The sequence below is a fragment of the Thermobia domestica genome, chromosome 9 (assembly GCF_964235325.1).
Source record: "Thermobia domestica chromosome 9, izTheDome1.hap1.1, whole genome shotgun sequence".
NCBI lineage: Eukaryota > Metazoa > Arthropoda > Insecta > Zygentoma > Lepismatidae > Thermobia > Thermobia domestica.
The window spans coordinates 97599273-97616433 of NC_137462.1; the positions used below are offsets into that span (position 1 = coordinate 97599273).

Here is a 17161-nt window from a genome sequence, read left to right on the forward strand (position 1 = left end):
CTATTAAGAACGTTGATACTAATAAACCTTCATATTCTGATCAGTTATCTATCATTATATGTAGTAACGTTGAAATTTGGTATTAATTTATTAACTTTTTAAATTTATTTTCCGAGTAAATCCTTATATTTAATATTCAGTGAAACAGAACACTCTCTGTGCCCATATTTAATTTCTATTAGCTTTACTAAATTTGTATCAATGTCCTTCCGACTTCATTATTTTTCTTCACTTTCTGTTTCTTCATTCAAGTCTTCTTTTTTTCTTTCTTTCTTGCTCAACAAACTGATTGGAGATTATATTTTCTCTAATATTTAGTATGCTCCTTCATTTTGGTATATATATTGCGTTTACATACCTATATAATTTTCTTCATATTTGTCCATAGATTTTCGCGAGTTCATCCGTTTCTTCCCACATTTCCATTCCACCAATTATTTCATAATAATTCTCTTAATCTCTTAAACTTTTAATCTTCCGTCTCCTTTAGTCTAAAGGGTATAATCGTGGGACTTAATTTTATTTATTTATTTTTTTTTTTTTTTTTTTTTTTTTGTCTTTACATCGGAAACGCATTTTCTGAATGTATACATAGGGCCGTGAAATGGCTCTATTTGTTTAATTTTTTTCTCCGTTTCTCTAGGAAGCTAGAAAGCTGTTTAGAAGGCTGAGGGGGTTTTCATATTTTCTTTTACAAGCAAATGTCTGGTTGAAGGCAGTGTTAAGTATGTTAAAATATGTGCTTACTCAGATTTTCCCAACTCGACTGTCATTGATTTTGCATAAAATAACTCAGTCGACTCTATTTCTCTACTTAGTTTTCACTTCAATTTAAGTATATTATAAAGTTTCTACAAATATATATATATATATATATAGCGAAGAATGATGTTGGAATTGAAGAAATTTCAAAACATTCAACTTTTAATGACATCAGTAAATTTCTTTAAGCTAATTATAAAGGTTATTTTTCTATAAGACCTTCTCAAACCATTCAATTCCACGACTGTTTATTTAAGATTCATCAGTGGAATCACGACTTATAAGTTAAAAATCACTGGTCTAGAAAGTTGTTTTTCTCTACGATAAACAACAACAGAATTTCCTAGCGTAGATCATTTTATTAGAACAAAGCTGTAAATCGCACAGATGAAAATTTTCCAAGATTTCTATTTGGTCGAAAAGAAATCGATAGGAGCAAAGTATAAATATTTAGTTCTCGAAATTCATTGCTTGAATATCTTAGTACGAAACCTGTTATTATCTGTATAATTTTAACATTCAGAGAGTTTAGTTGATAATTCCTTTTTCCTACTGTTACCTTATCATGGAGATTTACATGAAAATTATTTAAGTTTCAGAAGCTGTTCATTTCAATATCCTTTTCAAAAATACCTATTTTACATTTTGTTTTTTCGGTAAGTTCTATATTTTCCTACGCTGTTTTTCCTATTTGAAAAAGTTTCTCGAAAAGGAAAAAAAAATATATGTGATTGAATATAAATGTTGAGAGGAAATGTTGTAAGTTACTTCACACCATAACTGTTGTTCCCATTTATTATTTCATTTTGACAATATTTCGATCATCTCTGTGGCCATGATCCCATGGATATGCGATGTAAACACAAACTATCACTTTAATTTCATTCATGTAATGTATTTCCTTTCGTGTAAAAGAAAGGAAAAAACAATCCAACTATTTCAGAGAACACTCTCTCTGTCAATCATATTCATCACTAGGAATAGTTGGGACTTTTACATATATGTATAAGAAAAGGAGCACTATCTATGGAATTAAAGTGATAGTACGTGCTTATATCACATATGCATAGGATCACGGCCGTTTCTAGGCGATTTGCTAGCTACCTTTCTATAGAAAAACAAATCTTAAAAGCCACGATTTTCAGTACGCTACCCCATTATGAACAACGAAGGGGAAGAAAAGAACACTCGCACTCAGAAAGGCTTAAACATTACAAATACAATCTCGTTGTGTCTGTTTATTTTCTATAAAATAATAATCTATTATGTTATTGAAAGATAAAGCAGACACATTTGCAGAGGAAAGATGGTAATCCTTTTTATAGAATTCAATATCGAGCTTCAACCTCAACATATTAGTTTGTAATTACAGTGCAACTAGCTCTTTTATCTTCATTTCTTGGCTTTCCTTCTACCATATGTGTTTTAAAACTACTTGTTTCCACCTTCAATGATAAGGAACTTGCATATGATAAAGACAAGACTAGTTTTCATATCAAAACTGTAATAACTAACTAAATGGAACAGGTGTTCGCTACTGTTCAAGTATTGAATTCTTGGGTTTGACAACAATAAAGAATTCATGCTGAGATTTGTTTGACCATTTGCTTTAGCACTGTCCATGTGACCTTAAACTAATGCGACCTAAACAGTATCTATGAATGTAGTATCCAAATAGAAGATCAGCTTCATGTAAATTTAACTACCATAATCATGAAGTCCGTTTCCAACAAGAAATATTTATTTTAAATAACATAGATATGACAGTTTTGCCGCCCCTCGAAACTTGTCCCCTCGTGCAAATGCACTTTTTGCATATAATGGTAGAGCCGACCCTGCACAGGATCATGGCCACAGAAATGACCGAGATATTGTGAGAATGAAATCCTAAATAGGAACAACGGCAAGGTAAGATTTAATTTTTGAAAGATGTACTCTAGAGTACATGTCAGTAATTATAACATAGTAAGTTCTTTATGTATTATTGTAATATAAACTATTTGAAATTCAATGAAAATAAAAGTTTACACTCACAAAATAAATAAATACCAGATATTCCGTTAAGAACAGTTAGATGTTTTTTCATTTATTTATTTATAAATGTAAACATTAATTTTCACATACCCTAATCCAGCTAAATACCGTTTCTTACCTAAACCTTTATAATGCTGATGAATATCAACAAACCTTCTATGTCTAATATAATTTTATTAATCAATCTATAATTATTTAAAGAAGCTAAAGGGAATACCTTTTGATTATATTCGTTATAGATTAGTTCAAAATCCTTCATAAATACATAAATGATATTAATTAAAATTCATCTATTGTTCATCTTTAGTTACAAGCACTTTTTAAGTCAAGTTATTAAATCATTACAATTTCTCTTGGTTTAGAAACAAATTTTGTCTTTTAGAGATATTCTTTCTCAGTTATAAGAAGAAGATTTGAAAGAAAAAGAAGGTATCTTTAATTCAATACGATTTTCTCACCTAAATATCGTTGATAGTTGTGTGGACGGAAGAGTTGATCTTCCTGGAAAAATTGGAACCTAAATGGAAGGAAAATCTTAACGTCTGCGTGTTGCTGCAACACTCCAGGATCAACGGGTTCTGCATTTTTCAATTGAGAAACACAAATGGCATCAGTTCTGTCAGTGTTACAAATAGCGTCCAATGGATTTAGAACCTGAAATAGACAAATGTATCATAGTATGCATTTAGTAGTTGTTATTCAATATAACATTAGATATTTCTAGGCTAACAAACTTAACCAAACGCTATAAGTCTATCATCTACAGTAGTTTCAAATAATGTTAATTTTTGAATCTTTTGAATTAATGTTCCAGCAATATGACATGGAAGTTTCTTTCACTAAGTTTGTCGAGAAAGTCCTTCCCAAACATTAGAATCCTTTTTCCTCGATCCTCTTAAATTAAACCCAGTATTAAAAAAGAATTCTACAAATAAATGAATTTACTCGTTTAATCAAAAAATATAATATTAAAAAAATAGGTTTTCCACTACAAGAACTCAGAACTAAAGACTGCAGCTAATAGTCATGCCATAGTACACATAGGCACCAAATTAATATTTATAAATTCGATGAGTCTGAAATTCTATTGTATTTTATGTTATTTTGATCTCATTTGATAATTAGTATCCATTATAAGACTTTAGCTATAGATGTTACAGTTTTATTTAGTTTTTTTCTTTTTTCTTTCTTTGATCGAATGTTACAACTAACCAAACTAACTCTATGGGTTATGGATAGGGAAGATAAATTGCTATAGGAACTCCTTTACTGAGTTCTATTTAGTATTAAGTTAATCCATTCTGAGTTATTATTACCCATCCCTCTGAGATACTACTTTACATTATCCTCCCTCCTCTTTCGCGTAAGCTCCTCGTCTAGAACTCTGTACACTCTGTACTACCATCTACACGAACGACACTTTCCAATCACTTCAGACGCTTAAATTTTTATCTTCCGTGTTATATTCGATGTCTGTATTCAATGTTAAGTCTTATGTTATTTGAGTAGCTTAATAAATTTTCTTGTTTGTTCCTCTCTTTTCAAAGCTCTATTTTTATAAATCCTCACTCTCTTTTCATTTCTGTGCGTCAGAGGCCAACTTTCACATCCATATAATTTGATTTGTAGAAATATGTTCGAATAATTTACCTGCTTAATTCCTCCGAGTTACATACACTCCTTACAATTCTGTTTTCTCCATGTCTTCGTTATTATTTGTTAGTACAACAAAAGAGTATTTAAATACATTTCTCTCTTCTATATTATTATTACTAATTACATAGTTCACTTCAATAATGTCCCAGCTTGTTATTATTATTATTAAGTATTCTCCCTTTTGGCAGGTCCTAGAATTAATGTGTCTTTTTCTTCTTCTTCTTGATTTTAATTTTGGGCCTGGTAATGTTTCTTCCACGTTTCTTGATTTTCAGCTTCCTCTTTTAACTCCCAATATTTTCTTCTATTTTTCTTATCATGTGTTCTTCTTCTTCTTGTTTCTCGCTCTTCTTCCATCTTTCCTTCTATGGCGGTATGAAGAAGACAATTTTTTCGCAAGATGTGTGAAATCCAATTAACCCTCCTACAAATAATCCTGGATAGAAGCGTCCCAATCCATTTCCTATCCTTTTTAAATCATCTTCGTTTGCTATTCTCTCTGTTCATTTTATCTTCTCCATCTTCCCCCAACACTATATTTCGAAGCTCTCTAAATATTTCTTCTCTAACTTCCGTAATGTCCAAGTCTGTGGAACAATATAGTCCAATGCACCACTTGACCAACTTGTTCTTTAGTCCAATATTAAGCCTGCTAGTTAAGCGTGATGATGCTTCTTGTTGAAATGCTTCTTTGGCTATCGCAATTCTTCACCTGATCTCTTTGGTGCAGTATGCGTCTTTCGTCAAAATACTTCCTAGATATTTGAAAGATCGACCCAACTTGTTACCATGTACTTACGTCATTTGTTCTAGATTTATTTTTTACATGCCTTAGGATGAATATGCGCGTGCGCATGTATAGACTAGCGGCGCATTACAAGATAATTGATGTGATTGAGTCTATAAATATACTTATAGTTTTTCAATGATATGGACGTACTTGCATTTGAACTTTTTTTTTTCCTTTTCGCATGCACCTAAATACTCAACGCTTTTCATACTTTAAAACTAGACTACAGTATTACTTACAAAACATTTTATTTACACTATTTTGTAGTATTGTTGCTTATTGGTCTTGAAAAGTTTTTTAAGAACAAAATCATTCAATTTATTTACATTTCACTACCTTATTTGCTGTGTTTACTTCTTAACAAATCATAGTTGCTAATTCATAACCTTAGCGTTTGAAATATGACAGACGTTCATATATTAGATCTGTTCTCAGGATAAATGCTGGTGAATGTGAAAATCTAAATATGTCTTCCTTAGTAGAAAAATTTGTTCTTTCAGTAATTATTCAGAGTTTGATTTTTGAACTCTGTAGTAGAAATATTTTTTTTTTTTTTTTTTTTTTTGCAAAAGATTTAAAACTTACCACTCCTTGTGGCAATCCGTAATCATACGAAGGCATGGGAGTAAGTGGCTGGTAGGGTCCTCTGGCATATCTTAATATGGCAAGTTGTTGAGCTCTAGTAATACCACATTCACCCAGACCTCGAGCCTGAATCCAGTAAGCTGCTACGGGCTGGTCGGCTTCAATTACGAAGTCGTAACGTTCACCTAGAGAGAAAACAAATAAAAAAAAGTTACATTTTAATTTCCATAACGTTTTATCATAACATATAATATACTACTGTGTGTGTTGGAACTTTCTTCGTCAGATTCTGCGGAGTGGTCGTGTTATAAAACTGCCTAATAGGCAAGATGGTGTGGTAAGGAAGGGCTTATTCTGTGATCCTGTACGATAGGCTATATACTCGACAATTGTACTGGTTTAGTTCCGAGCCCATTTCGATGTTGATGTTGCGTAAGAAGTTACAGTAAGATTAATCAATTCATCAGTTAATCAAATATTCTTTACTATCAACGATCTTTTACTTTTCAGTTCTTTCTTTTTTACCTTTAAAATAAATTTCTTTCATTTCACACCTTGCAACATGATAATGAAACGTTACATTTGCAGCAAATAAAAACGACGGCACTATACTTACAACACTCAAGCTTTGTTGCAGTAAATCGATATCTTAAAGTTACAAGATACTTTTAAGTCTAGATTATTGGCTTTCCATACCATAATATAAACGAAGTTTAAAATAGGGAATTTGTCTATTTATAACAAAGAAGATTTTATATGTCAATGAGCCAATTCAGGTTGTCTGCTATATTTCCATTTATTATTATCACTATATTCCGTCATGTTCCGGTATTATTATTATTATTATTATTATTATTATTATTATTATTATTATTATTGCTGTTGTCCCTGTTTCCATAACAGATGGAAAGAATCTAGTTGATTAGCGACCAGTTTCTCTTTGGAATATTATTCCTAAACTCTTTGACAAATTGGCTTACAACCACGTAGAGTTTTGTATAATCAAGTTTATTCAATATCTCTATACATCTACTAATCCAAAATAATCTGCGACTAATCTGACCTGCTTTATGGCCAATATTCCCTCTGTTGTTAAGAATAACGAGTAAGTTGATGTAGTATATTTAAATACCTCCAAGGTTTTTGATAAATTATCTCATGATATTTTGATAAAGAAACAAGAATTGTATGGTGTTTCCATTCTATTTATTATGAAGTTGATATTTTATTTGTCGTGTACAAAATTTGTTGGTAGATACCAGGGTTGTGTTTCTGATATTTACAATCTTTATTCCGATCATTCTTAGGAGTCCAATTCGCATCTACTTTTATTTCTCATATTTATCAATGATATTAGCGTGAATTGTAAATTTCTAATGTATGCTGAATTTCTAAAAATTAAAAGATTTTATACATTCTGTTAAAGATTTGAATGACTACTTCGTAATTGGAAATAACATTAACAATACTCTATATTGGTCTGAAATTAATGTCATTATTAAATTGTAATAAGACATTTAGTAGATTTTTTATGAATAATATTGTAAAGTTGTAAATTATATTAGAGATTTGGGTGTCATTTCTGCTAAGAAACTTCTTTTTAATAAGCATGTAGACAACATTGTTTCAAAAGCTCGTAGGAGTCTTGATAATTTCAAATAGATGTCAAGGGACTTTAGTTGTGAGAAAACTTGCCTAATTCCTTATTGTGCCAATGTAAGGAGCCACTTGGAGTGTTGCTGTAGTATCTAGAACTGAAGTACTAATTATGCGTTTAATACAGTAGTTTAGAAATGATCCAAAACTTATTTTTGTCGTGATTACATTGGAAAATATAAGAGTTTTTCAAAATAAATAAATAAATAAATAAATAATAAAAATAAAAACTGGTAAATGTAAAATTGTCCTTAGGTATTTTGAAGTTGTCGCAAAGAAGATTTATTATGGATCTTAATTTATTGCAGTCTACCTTGCATGGAAAACTGAATTTGTTATCTATAATAAATCTATATTCTCCAAGGCATTACACAAAATATTTGACAAGCTTTCTGTCACTTGTCTACAAGATGTTCCTACATATATTGATGTTTATCTACTGGCAATAATTTGGCTAATTTTGTTGATTTTTTTTTCTTGGGGACTTTGATTAAGTTCGGAAACAACACTTTTACGCTTTATGACAGATTGAGGATTTTTTTTATATGATTTACATGCCTAATTTATGTTTTATGTTCTTTGGTTTGTCATTTAATGTATATTTTTTATATCATCGTGATAGGTTTGTTTATAATTTGATGCAACTTTGTGCACTGGAAATTGTATTTAGACATATTGTCTGTTATATAAATATATTATTATTATTATTATTATTATTATTATTATTATTATTATTATTATTATTATTATTATTATTATTATTATTATTATTATTATTATTATTATTATTATTATTATTATTATTATTAAAGTAAAAGTAGCCGTCAGTAAAAAAATACTAAATTGACACTTGAAAGCATAGTATGTATTTGTAATGTTAAACATGATAACTGATATCCTACGTCAAATCTTAAGAAAAGATATCACCTCCCCTACAGTCTTTGCACTTCAAAAAATGAGTACAATAGTTGTACAGACTCATAAAAGAATCTAATTTTTTTATATTGGTAAACATATACTTTTTTTAATCAAAAAAAGTGTCAGTTTCTGGATCTTCAACATATTTCAAGTCACACAAGCTATTATATTTAATATATACCTTCAGTGACATTTAACGTAAAGTAATACTTATTCTCTGTTCAAAAAGAATCAGAGCACCCAAATAATAGGTTACACGTCAGCTGTCAGTCAAAATTGTTGCTAAACTTTAAGATCCTTGCCCGTCTTACGAGCCTAAGATCGCCTAATAAGAATTCTCCCGTTTGTCTGTATGGGTAAAGATAGGTAAAATTAATCTTCAGAAACAGATGACCTAAAACCCAAACTGTGTATCAAGTAATCCTTTTCACATTGACATTTTTTCACAAGCGTAATTTCCTGCAATTTTACATTTAATTGAAATGTAAACGGCTGTAGACAGCCAAATTCTCACCTAGTAAACTAAAAGCCTATTATTCAACAGGATGTAACATAAATATTTGAAGTAGTGATGCTCCATAGGACCGTGCTCCTTAAAATAAGAAATTTCCAAATTTCGCGAAATTTTTGAAAGTCTGAAGAACAATAAACTCCAATTTCAGAAAATAGTAACATACAGTTAAAATAAAGCCAGGAGATGTGAAAATATTTGGCACTCCTAACAGCCGGTTAATCAACATCAATATAGTTAAATTTTGATATATTAACTTGTAATTGTATGTAACTTGTTGCAACTTTTTGAAACGTTTCAGTTTTACAGCCCCATGATTTCTACGGTTATGTTGTGTAGACTAAAGAAAATGGTGATGATACGAATGAATGAAATGGTGGAATAAAGAAAATGGTAGAAAACACAAAATCCGCTAGAAAACACTTACACAGTGTTCATGCACCACAAAACACACCCAACGGTATCTGTGATCGAATCAGGAACCCAACACACTAAGCCATCACGGCTTCTGTAACTTTTGTTGTCAGTAGGATCTCTTTGTTTGGACTGTTCAAAAGTTCTTCATTAATTGAAATTGGTACATGAAGCTCTTTATTTATTCGAATTCTTCACCTGATATCTGAATAATGCCACTCATCATTACTTACATTGATCCGGTCTGCCAAAATGGACTGATAGACGTTTGTAAACCGTACATCAATAGCTGTGTTTAAAAACGTACCATAAGTTGACATGTTGACACGTATTAATTATGTATGTGCTGTCGTGTTGATTCTATAAAGATGTTGGGTTTAATGATTTATTATTAAGACTAAAAAGAAAATTTGAAAAGTATTCACCTGTGAAGAAAATAATAGTGTCAACTGGTGTCGGTTGAACAGACTCTCCATCGGATGCAATTACGAGCATTCTATGGTTCTGAATTGTCACTTGGAACGGACACACTGTACTGCCAGAATTGATCATTCTAAACCTGTATCGTCGACCGGGTGTCACTTGGAATATTTCCATTGGGGTGTTTGTTGTGAATCCTGTATTTGGATCCTAGAAAAAGAAAAAAAAATAGTAGTAGGTAATTACAGGAACTACTACCACTATTAAGAACAGAACACACACACACACACACACACACACACACACACTGACCTTCCTCTTCAAGTCTTATAAATAGATTATTTTCGAAACTAAATTCCAGCCAACTTAGCATCTTTATCCAGTATAGTTTAATAAGGAAAGGACAAAGTTGCTAAAATAGGTCATGCAAAACGCAGTTTCTGGTTTTGATGAAATTTTTAGAGGTGACTGAAAATAGAGAACTTGATGTGTTTCAATAACGACATTTCTCTGCATTTTCAACTATTTTTAATGAAAGTTGAACTACTACTATTACTACAATTTTATTATTATTATTATTATTATTATTATTACTATTAACATACATTCAACAACAATTAAACATAAAATAAATGTAAATTAAATTTCAACTTAATGAGTTAATCGAGAACATTTATTACATTGTTTCCAATTTCAATTCTCTAATACCAGTAATTATCTCAATAACTTTGAATAGATTTTCTTTTTTAAAAATCCTAATTGGTTTATATAGTGTATAATTGCAAGGAAATGATAATTATTTGAAAATTTAAGTTCAATGCAGACGTAAGCATATACAATTACTTATTATTATTGTTATTTCTTTATTTTTAAGAACGGAAGTTCCAATAATTGCAATAACCTTTATAAATTTCCGGCAGATGCTGTTTAAATATTGTTATATTTCTAGAGAAGAAAAAGAAGAACTAACGGGAAATCATAAACATTTTACTTTATAAAATACTAAGATATATATATATATATATATATATCTTTTAATTTCACCTGTAATTTTCGAGTTCTAACTTACGTATGGTGGTTTTGATAAGTGAAAGTATTATTTACTCCTTTTTTTAAAAAAAAAAAAGAAAAGAAAAATTACATTTAAAAAATGCGAGAATGAAGAGAAAGAATTTTGAAGAAAGGTTGTATAGTTTCCTGTGGTTTAGTTTCGGCCTTGCTGTGCAGTCAGGATGTGGCCAGATGCCTCGAGGACTGTTATTAGCACAACTTTTACTCTCAAGTGGTTACAGAAATTTTTGCTGTCTTCTCGCTTTTGGTTCTTAAATGTTAACCACAAATTTGAAGAAAAACAGGAAAATCTTCCGATATTGATGTTTTTTTAGCATCTTAACCAATATTATTAAGTAGAGCACAATGGTTTATGATTCTTAATAGTTTTTCCACGTTCCATAGAGTTAATATTACAGAATATATTTCAAGAACAAAATTACTTGTTTCTATATTAATATGCAACGCATATAATGTTCCCGTAGTCCCATAGATGTTGAAAATACAAGTATAATAGTAGTCCATTACGTGAAAAGTAGTTTGCAGAGACCGAACCCTTATTATGTTTAAAATAATCTAAGATAAAAAAAATACCACGATAAACATGAATTGCCGGATATATATTAATAAAAGGAGGAAACAGACTACTTTTTTACACACCAGATCCTGTATGTGCAAATTCAATAACACGTAAAAAGTAAATGACTCGACCGGACTCGAATACGGGATTTCGGCATACCGCTTTCCAGAACAGCCACACAGTCTCTTACTCTGGAAATCGGTGTTCTTCACTCAGTCTACACGATTTGTATCACAGATTAACTGCTGTACTTGGACAATCCAGTGTTCATATATTCGTTCTAGGAAGCAGGCTGGGTAGCGTAGTGGCTAACACGTGCCAAAGATTCCGAGTTTGAGTCTCGTTACAGTCATTTACTTTTGCACCCTTTCACTCCATGGTTCACTACGATCCTTAGATTAACAAAGTTCATTACAAATTCAAAAGCCGTGCTTAATATTTACCCTATCTTTAATGTGTTGAATTCAGAAACAATGAAACTATTGAGTTGACTGGCTTTATAAACTTTATTTACTTGTACGTTTCTATAGATCTAATTTCTCTTATTTTAAGTAAAACAAGTAGTAAAATATCGGTAAATTCAATAACCAAAAATTTTCCATAAACTACTTTTTTTCATTGTCTTTTGGGTGAAATTTTATTGATCATCCTAACACACACCACTTTAAAACTTTATGAACTGATAACATTGTATAGGATGTCTCTGAAGTCTTGATCCAATTTTAAAGTATTATAGCTCGAAGATGACTAATCGTATTTGAATGAAAGTCCTATAGATCAAAAGAGGAAGGGTTAAAATTTAATTAGGTTGGCAGGAGATGTCACTAGTATGCAGGCCCGTATCCAGGTGGATCTAGGGGGGCCGGGTCACCCCTAAATTTTTACTGCCCCCCCTAAAATTTTCACGATAGGCTTGCAAATGAACTGTAATATAGTTGGATCGGGCCCCCGTAACTTCTACCACCATCCCTACATTTTTGTCTGGCTACCGACCTGCTAGTATGTAGGAGTAATGTCAGTGACATCTCCCGCCAACCATCAGTCAGCTCGCCAACTCATATCAATGTTTAATATATCTGTGTATGAGCGTAATATGTATATGAACTTGAACTCTCCCTTAGATTAACGAAAGAAGGAAACAACAGATTTAAACTTATTTTTAAACACCAAATCCTCTGTAGGTGCGAATTCAACAATTCACAAAGAGCAAAATAGTACATGACTGGTCCGAGATTGGAATCCCGGATCTTCATCGTACTGTGCCGATACGTTTGCCACCACGCTATTCAATCCACTCCCAGAACAACCTACACTCTTTCACTCTTCGGTGTTCTTTCACTCAGAACACGTCGCTTGCGATTCTGGGTTCGAGTCCCGAGCTAGTTATGCACTTTTTCTGCTCACTAAACCCTCCCTCTTTGAAACTGTAGATGTATCATTCAAATAAGACTAGCTACTTTCAAGATATAAAAACTTTGAAATTAGATCAAGAATTTAAGGACAACCTGTATATTTGCCTACGATAGCTAAAAGAAATACATTGAATAGAGTAAGAGTTTTAAACGAAATCACGAATATTTTACTATTGATTTTCCTGTTCATATAGATTCCAAGTCATCGAATTATTTTACATTTTCAAATAGTAACTTTCCTACTAATATTACTTTCTAAGTAAACTAAACATTCGAAACTTAACATTGGTCTTACCCTGTAAATTCCTTTTCCGTTAATAAGCAAACTTTCACCCATTTGACCTGGTATTTTTCTCAATCTACCAGGATACCTTTCTTGCGAATCTTCATGGAACCAATCACTGATCACGATAACATGTGATGTCAAGTCATAATCGTACAAATGACTATTAGGATCTCTAGATGGTGTTTGTCTCACAATCAAACTTCCGTACAGACCATCAATTTTTTGAACACCTGCAAGAGAAAAAAAAAAACACATTAGGTTAGATTAATATGAACATCATGTGGTAGCTGAAATGCCCATTCTTTTGAATATTTGAAAGGTATTTTGGATTATTTTTATAAATTGAGAAAAATATTATGGAAGTAATCCCCTTCCCTTCTCTTAAAAGGAAATTTTTTGAAAGGTTGGGCCATGTCTACTTGTTTTTAATAAGGAATTCATTAAACACAAACAAACTATTTGCTGAGCAAAACAATATATTCACATTAAAAAATTACAAACACGTGTGACACGTTTGCTAACTGACACTTTGACTTCATTATACACTATCATAGATATCATCAGATAGTTTCTGATGAAGTCAAAGTGTTAGTTGGCGAAACTGTCACACTTATGTAGTTTTTTTTTTAAATGTGAATATATTGTTTTGCTCAGCAAATAGTTTGTTTTGTGTTTAATTATATACAAAACAAAGCTTCTACTTGTGGAGAATATTAAAGGAGTTCATATATTAAGTTTCATCAACCTAACACGAAGTGCTTTTGGGATACTGTTCTTATGGCATATATATCTTAAACTCTCTTCCTTCCTCATAGGATACGCATTTTATATGAAAGTAACATGACAAAAAGTCAGCTTTATTCAAGTGTTAACTACGTTCGAAAAAGCGAATCACGAGCACACAAATGTTAAGTAAGATTAGAGAAAAGTTATATCACTGCACTGTGGAAACACCGAACTTCAGAACGAGGACCAACTAATGGGGATAAAACAATTTAATATGATATAGGCAGCCCCAAATTTGAGTCTCGTTCGAAAATATGGATTTCCAGCAATTTAGCGATGTAACTTTTGTTCACATAAGTTAATATTTGCGGGATAAATTTTAAAATAAAGTAGGGGATATGCCTATTATATCATAGAACAGTATGGTATGTTTTGGTATGTTTTTAAAAATTACAGGGTCTACATACATTTCTTTAAAAGAAGATCGTAATTTGGCATGCTAATTCCAAGCATGCCATCCCGTAATGGTTTTTACTTTAATTTGCTCTGTGTTTATCTTAAACAGTACGTACAAACAATTTCGAATAGTCAATTTTGTTAATGCAGTGAGGATATATCTGGAAACGCCTATCTACTTAAATTTTAAATGTAGTTTAAAACTAACACCCGTAGTTAGAACATGCGTAAAAATTGTAACTTTATAATTAGTGTTTTAATTTCAAATTTATCATTTTCAACCAACTTTTCACATCTCCTAGTGTGTGGCGATAATTTAGTGAATACTCTTGCGAAATGCTTGCGAAACTAAATCACAAAACATTATAACCAATGCATCTAGCTGCGCAGTCACTAAACTTTGAGATATGCCTGGATTTGACACTAGAACGAAGTGAGTGATTACCCTTAGCTTATATCCCACTCCCTGAGAAAATATACTTCTACGTGAAAGCCTATTAACTCATAAAATTGATTTTAACAATCCTATTTTTAAAAATGTTTCTCCTGGGGTAAAAGTCTGTCTTCAACAATGATCCAGACTTGAATTTTTGGTATATATTATTGTATTGAGACACTAAAAGTGTTGTTTCTCATTTTACGTAATCATGAATTTTCATAAGACAGTTAAACTAGATATATATCATTAATCGTGATATGTAATTACTTGAAGATATTTCCGCAAAATATTGCAGCAACTGTGGCATATTACAAATTACAATAAAGTGACTGTGAGAAGTTTTTCCATGGTCGAAGGAGAGAGCTCTATTAAATATCAAGGTCAAACTGCAAGGGATAATGATGATAACATGGAAATTATCAAGTTATTCTTCAAGCGAAAGTAACAGTGATACAAGTATTTGTTACCTTGCATAAGGAAATTACGGTTTATGGAACTTATTAGGTAAAATAATTGCAGTTTATTGAAGCAAGAAGTAATTTAAACTTGCAATATAAAGTGCATGTAAATGAATTATTACGCTTGTTCGTATGTTGTCCGTCATACCTTGCAGCTTGATTTGGAGTCCTAACTGAAATAATTTTGTGAATATTCTCACCATTTTCCGGCAGGAAGGAAAACAACAGAAGTGATAATCCTGATTGGTGCTTTAATAAGTAATATTCAAGGATTCACATGCTGCAAATGTTTCCAAGTTAGAAAGATGTTGCTGTATATGAATTTACTCAAAATCGTGAAGTTACCAGTCTATCACGATAGCATAAGTTGTTAAATTAGAAATTTGTAATAAAATCTTATAATTCATTTTAAATAATTTCTTGCAATTTTTCTCATGACTCGAAAAAAACTTGTTCCTATTACTTGGTCCTACACTATTTCCTGTTACCTTTAATTGCAATGGAACACTTGAAAACAAGATAGATATACCTTGTACATCTTGTTTGATATATCTCCAAGATAGATATACTTTGTACATATCTTGTGGATATATTTTGTTTGCAAAATAGGTATTAGATAATGTGTTTGATAAAGATAATGATATACATATTGTTGAAACAGTGACACAGATTAGTAAAAATTAGTGTTTGCTTTCATAAATTTTATTAGTTATACACACGTAACTCCAAAGCTAGAACGAGCAACATTCGGATATATCTTGTAAATCTTGTGCATACATCTTAATATCAAGATAGATATACCTTTTATAACTTGTATATATGTTTTAAGTATTCCATTATAATTGAATGTAACAAGAGTCTCCTGCACAGCTCTGCATAATTTTCTTCGAGTCATGATAGAATTTCCAAAAAAAATATAGATATATATATATATTTATATATGTAATGCATTTAAACCTGGCGTTCACATGGACACATCTCAGATTTTTCTCTGTTCTGTGATATTTCTTTTCTTTCTTTCCTACTTCTTTCTTTCTTACCTGATGAGGTATTTTAGCGAAAGTTTTCATACTGTGGTATTAAAGAAAATAAGTAATAAAATTATTATTACCTGAATGTGAATGCCAGAAATGAGTTCCTGCATTTCCAGCTTTAAATTTGTACCTAAACGTTTCTCCCTGAGATATGGGGCACTGAGTTACAAAAGGGACACCGTCGTAATATTGTGATCCTTGCTGCCATACTCCGTGCCAGTGAATGGTAGTTTCCAATCCTTCCATCCTGTTTACTACATCGATTACTATTTTGTCATTTTCGCACACCTTTAAAAGAAAGAAAAAGGAAATATAAGTTAAATGTCTAATTTGCATTTGTAAAATAAATATATTGATCTTCTGTGTATCAAAGTATCAGTTTAAGTCTCCCCAAATCTTTTCAATTATTACTTTTAAACCTAGAAACTAGCTGCTTGCTATTTAACAAACGTGAATTTAAACAAAAGTAAAGAATAAGGCCGTCTAAAATTTTATAAATTGATTACTGCAGAGTGTTCACTAAGTTTGGAACTATTAGGAATCTTTTTAAGCTACTATTGTTGCTGTTTTCAGTCTCTGTTTTGTTCAATGTAGCCACTAGACACGACAAATAGTGTTTGGAGTAATTTAAGTACAGCATGACACTACACCTTCCCCAAGGTGAACACTCATTGAAGTGTCTCATTGTATGTCATGACCTTTAAGTGGTCCTACAGATAAAATGGAAAGATATTTAAGTCTGATCTTCTTAAGGATCACTTAATCGATCATCGTTGACCAAATCCAATGCTCGGGAAATTGAAAGTCCAGTCATGCACGGATCTCCCCATCCGCATTAAGAAGAAGAAACCAATTATTCCTGGTAATTCTAAGCTTATGGAACATTTGGGATGTTAAACATTAAAACAGTTTAAAATAGATCCAACTTCATCACAGGTTGTCGTATCTTTGATGCACGCAGTCCGGGGTTCGAT

General features: G+C 31.3%; 1 protein-coding gene across 1 annotated transcript in view; it reads right to left on the bottom strand.

Annotated features, from left to right (window-relative positions):
* Nucleotides 1–17161, bottom strand: part of LOC145694873 (multicopper oxidase 3-like) — a 207260-nt gene that overhangs the window by 9678 nt on the left and 180421 nt on the right. Inside the window, exons 4-8 of the mRNA XM_081771580.1 lie at nucleotides 16265–16475; nucleotides 13084–13304; nucleotides 9752–9956; nucleotides 5828–6012; nucleotides 3255–3450 (exon numbers count right to left, since the gene is read on the bottom strand). Of these exons, the coding sequence (XP_081627706.1) occupies nucleotides 3255–3450; nucleotides 5828–6012; nucleotides 9752–9956; nucleotides 13084–13304; nucleotides 16265–16475 (1018 nt within the window). The remainder of the gene's footprint in view (nucleotides 1–3254; nucleotides 3451–5827; nucleotides 6013–9751; nucleotides 9957–13083; nucleotides 13305–16264; nucleotides 16476–17161) is intronic.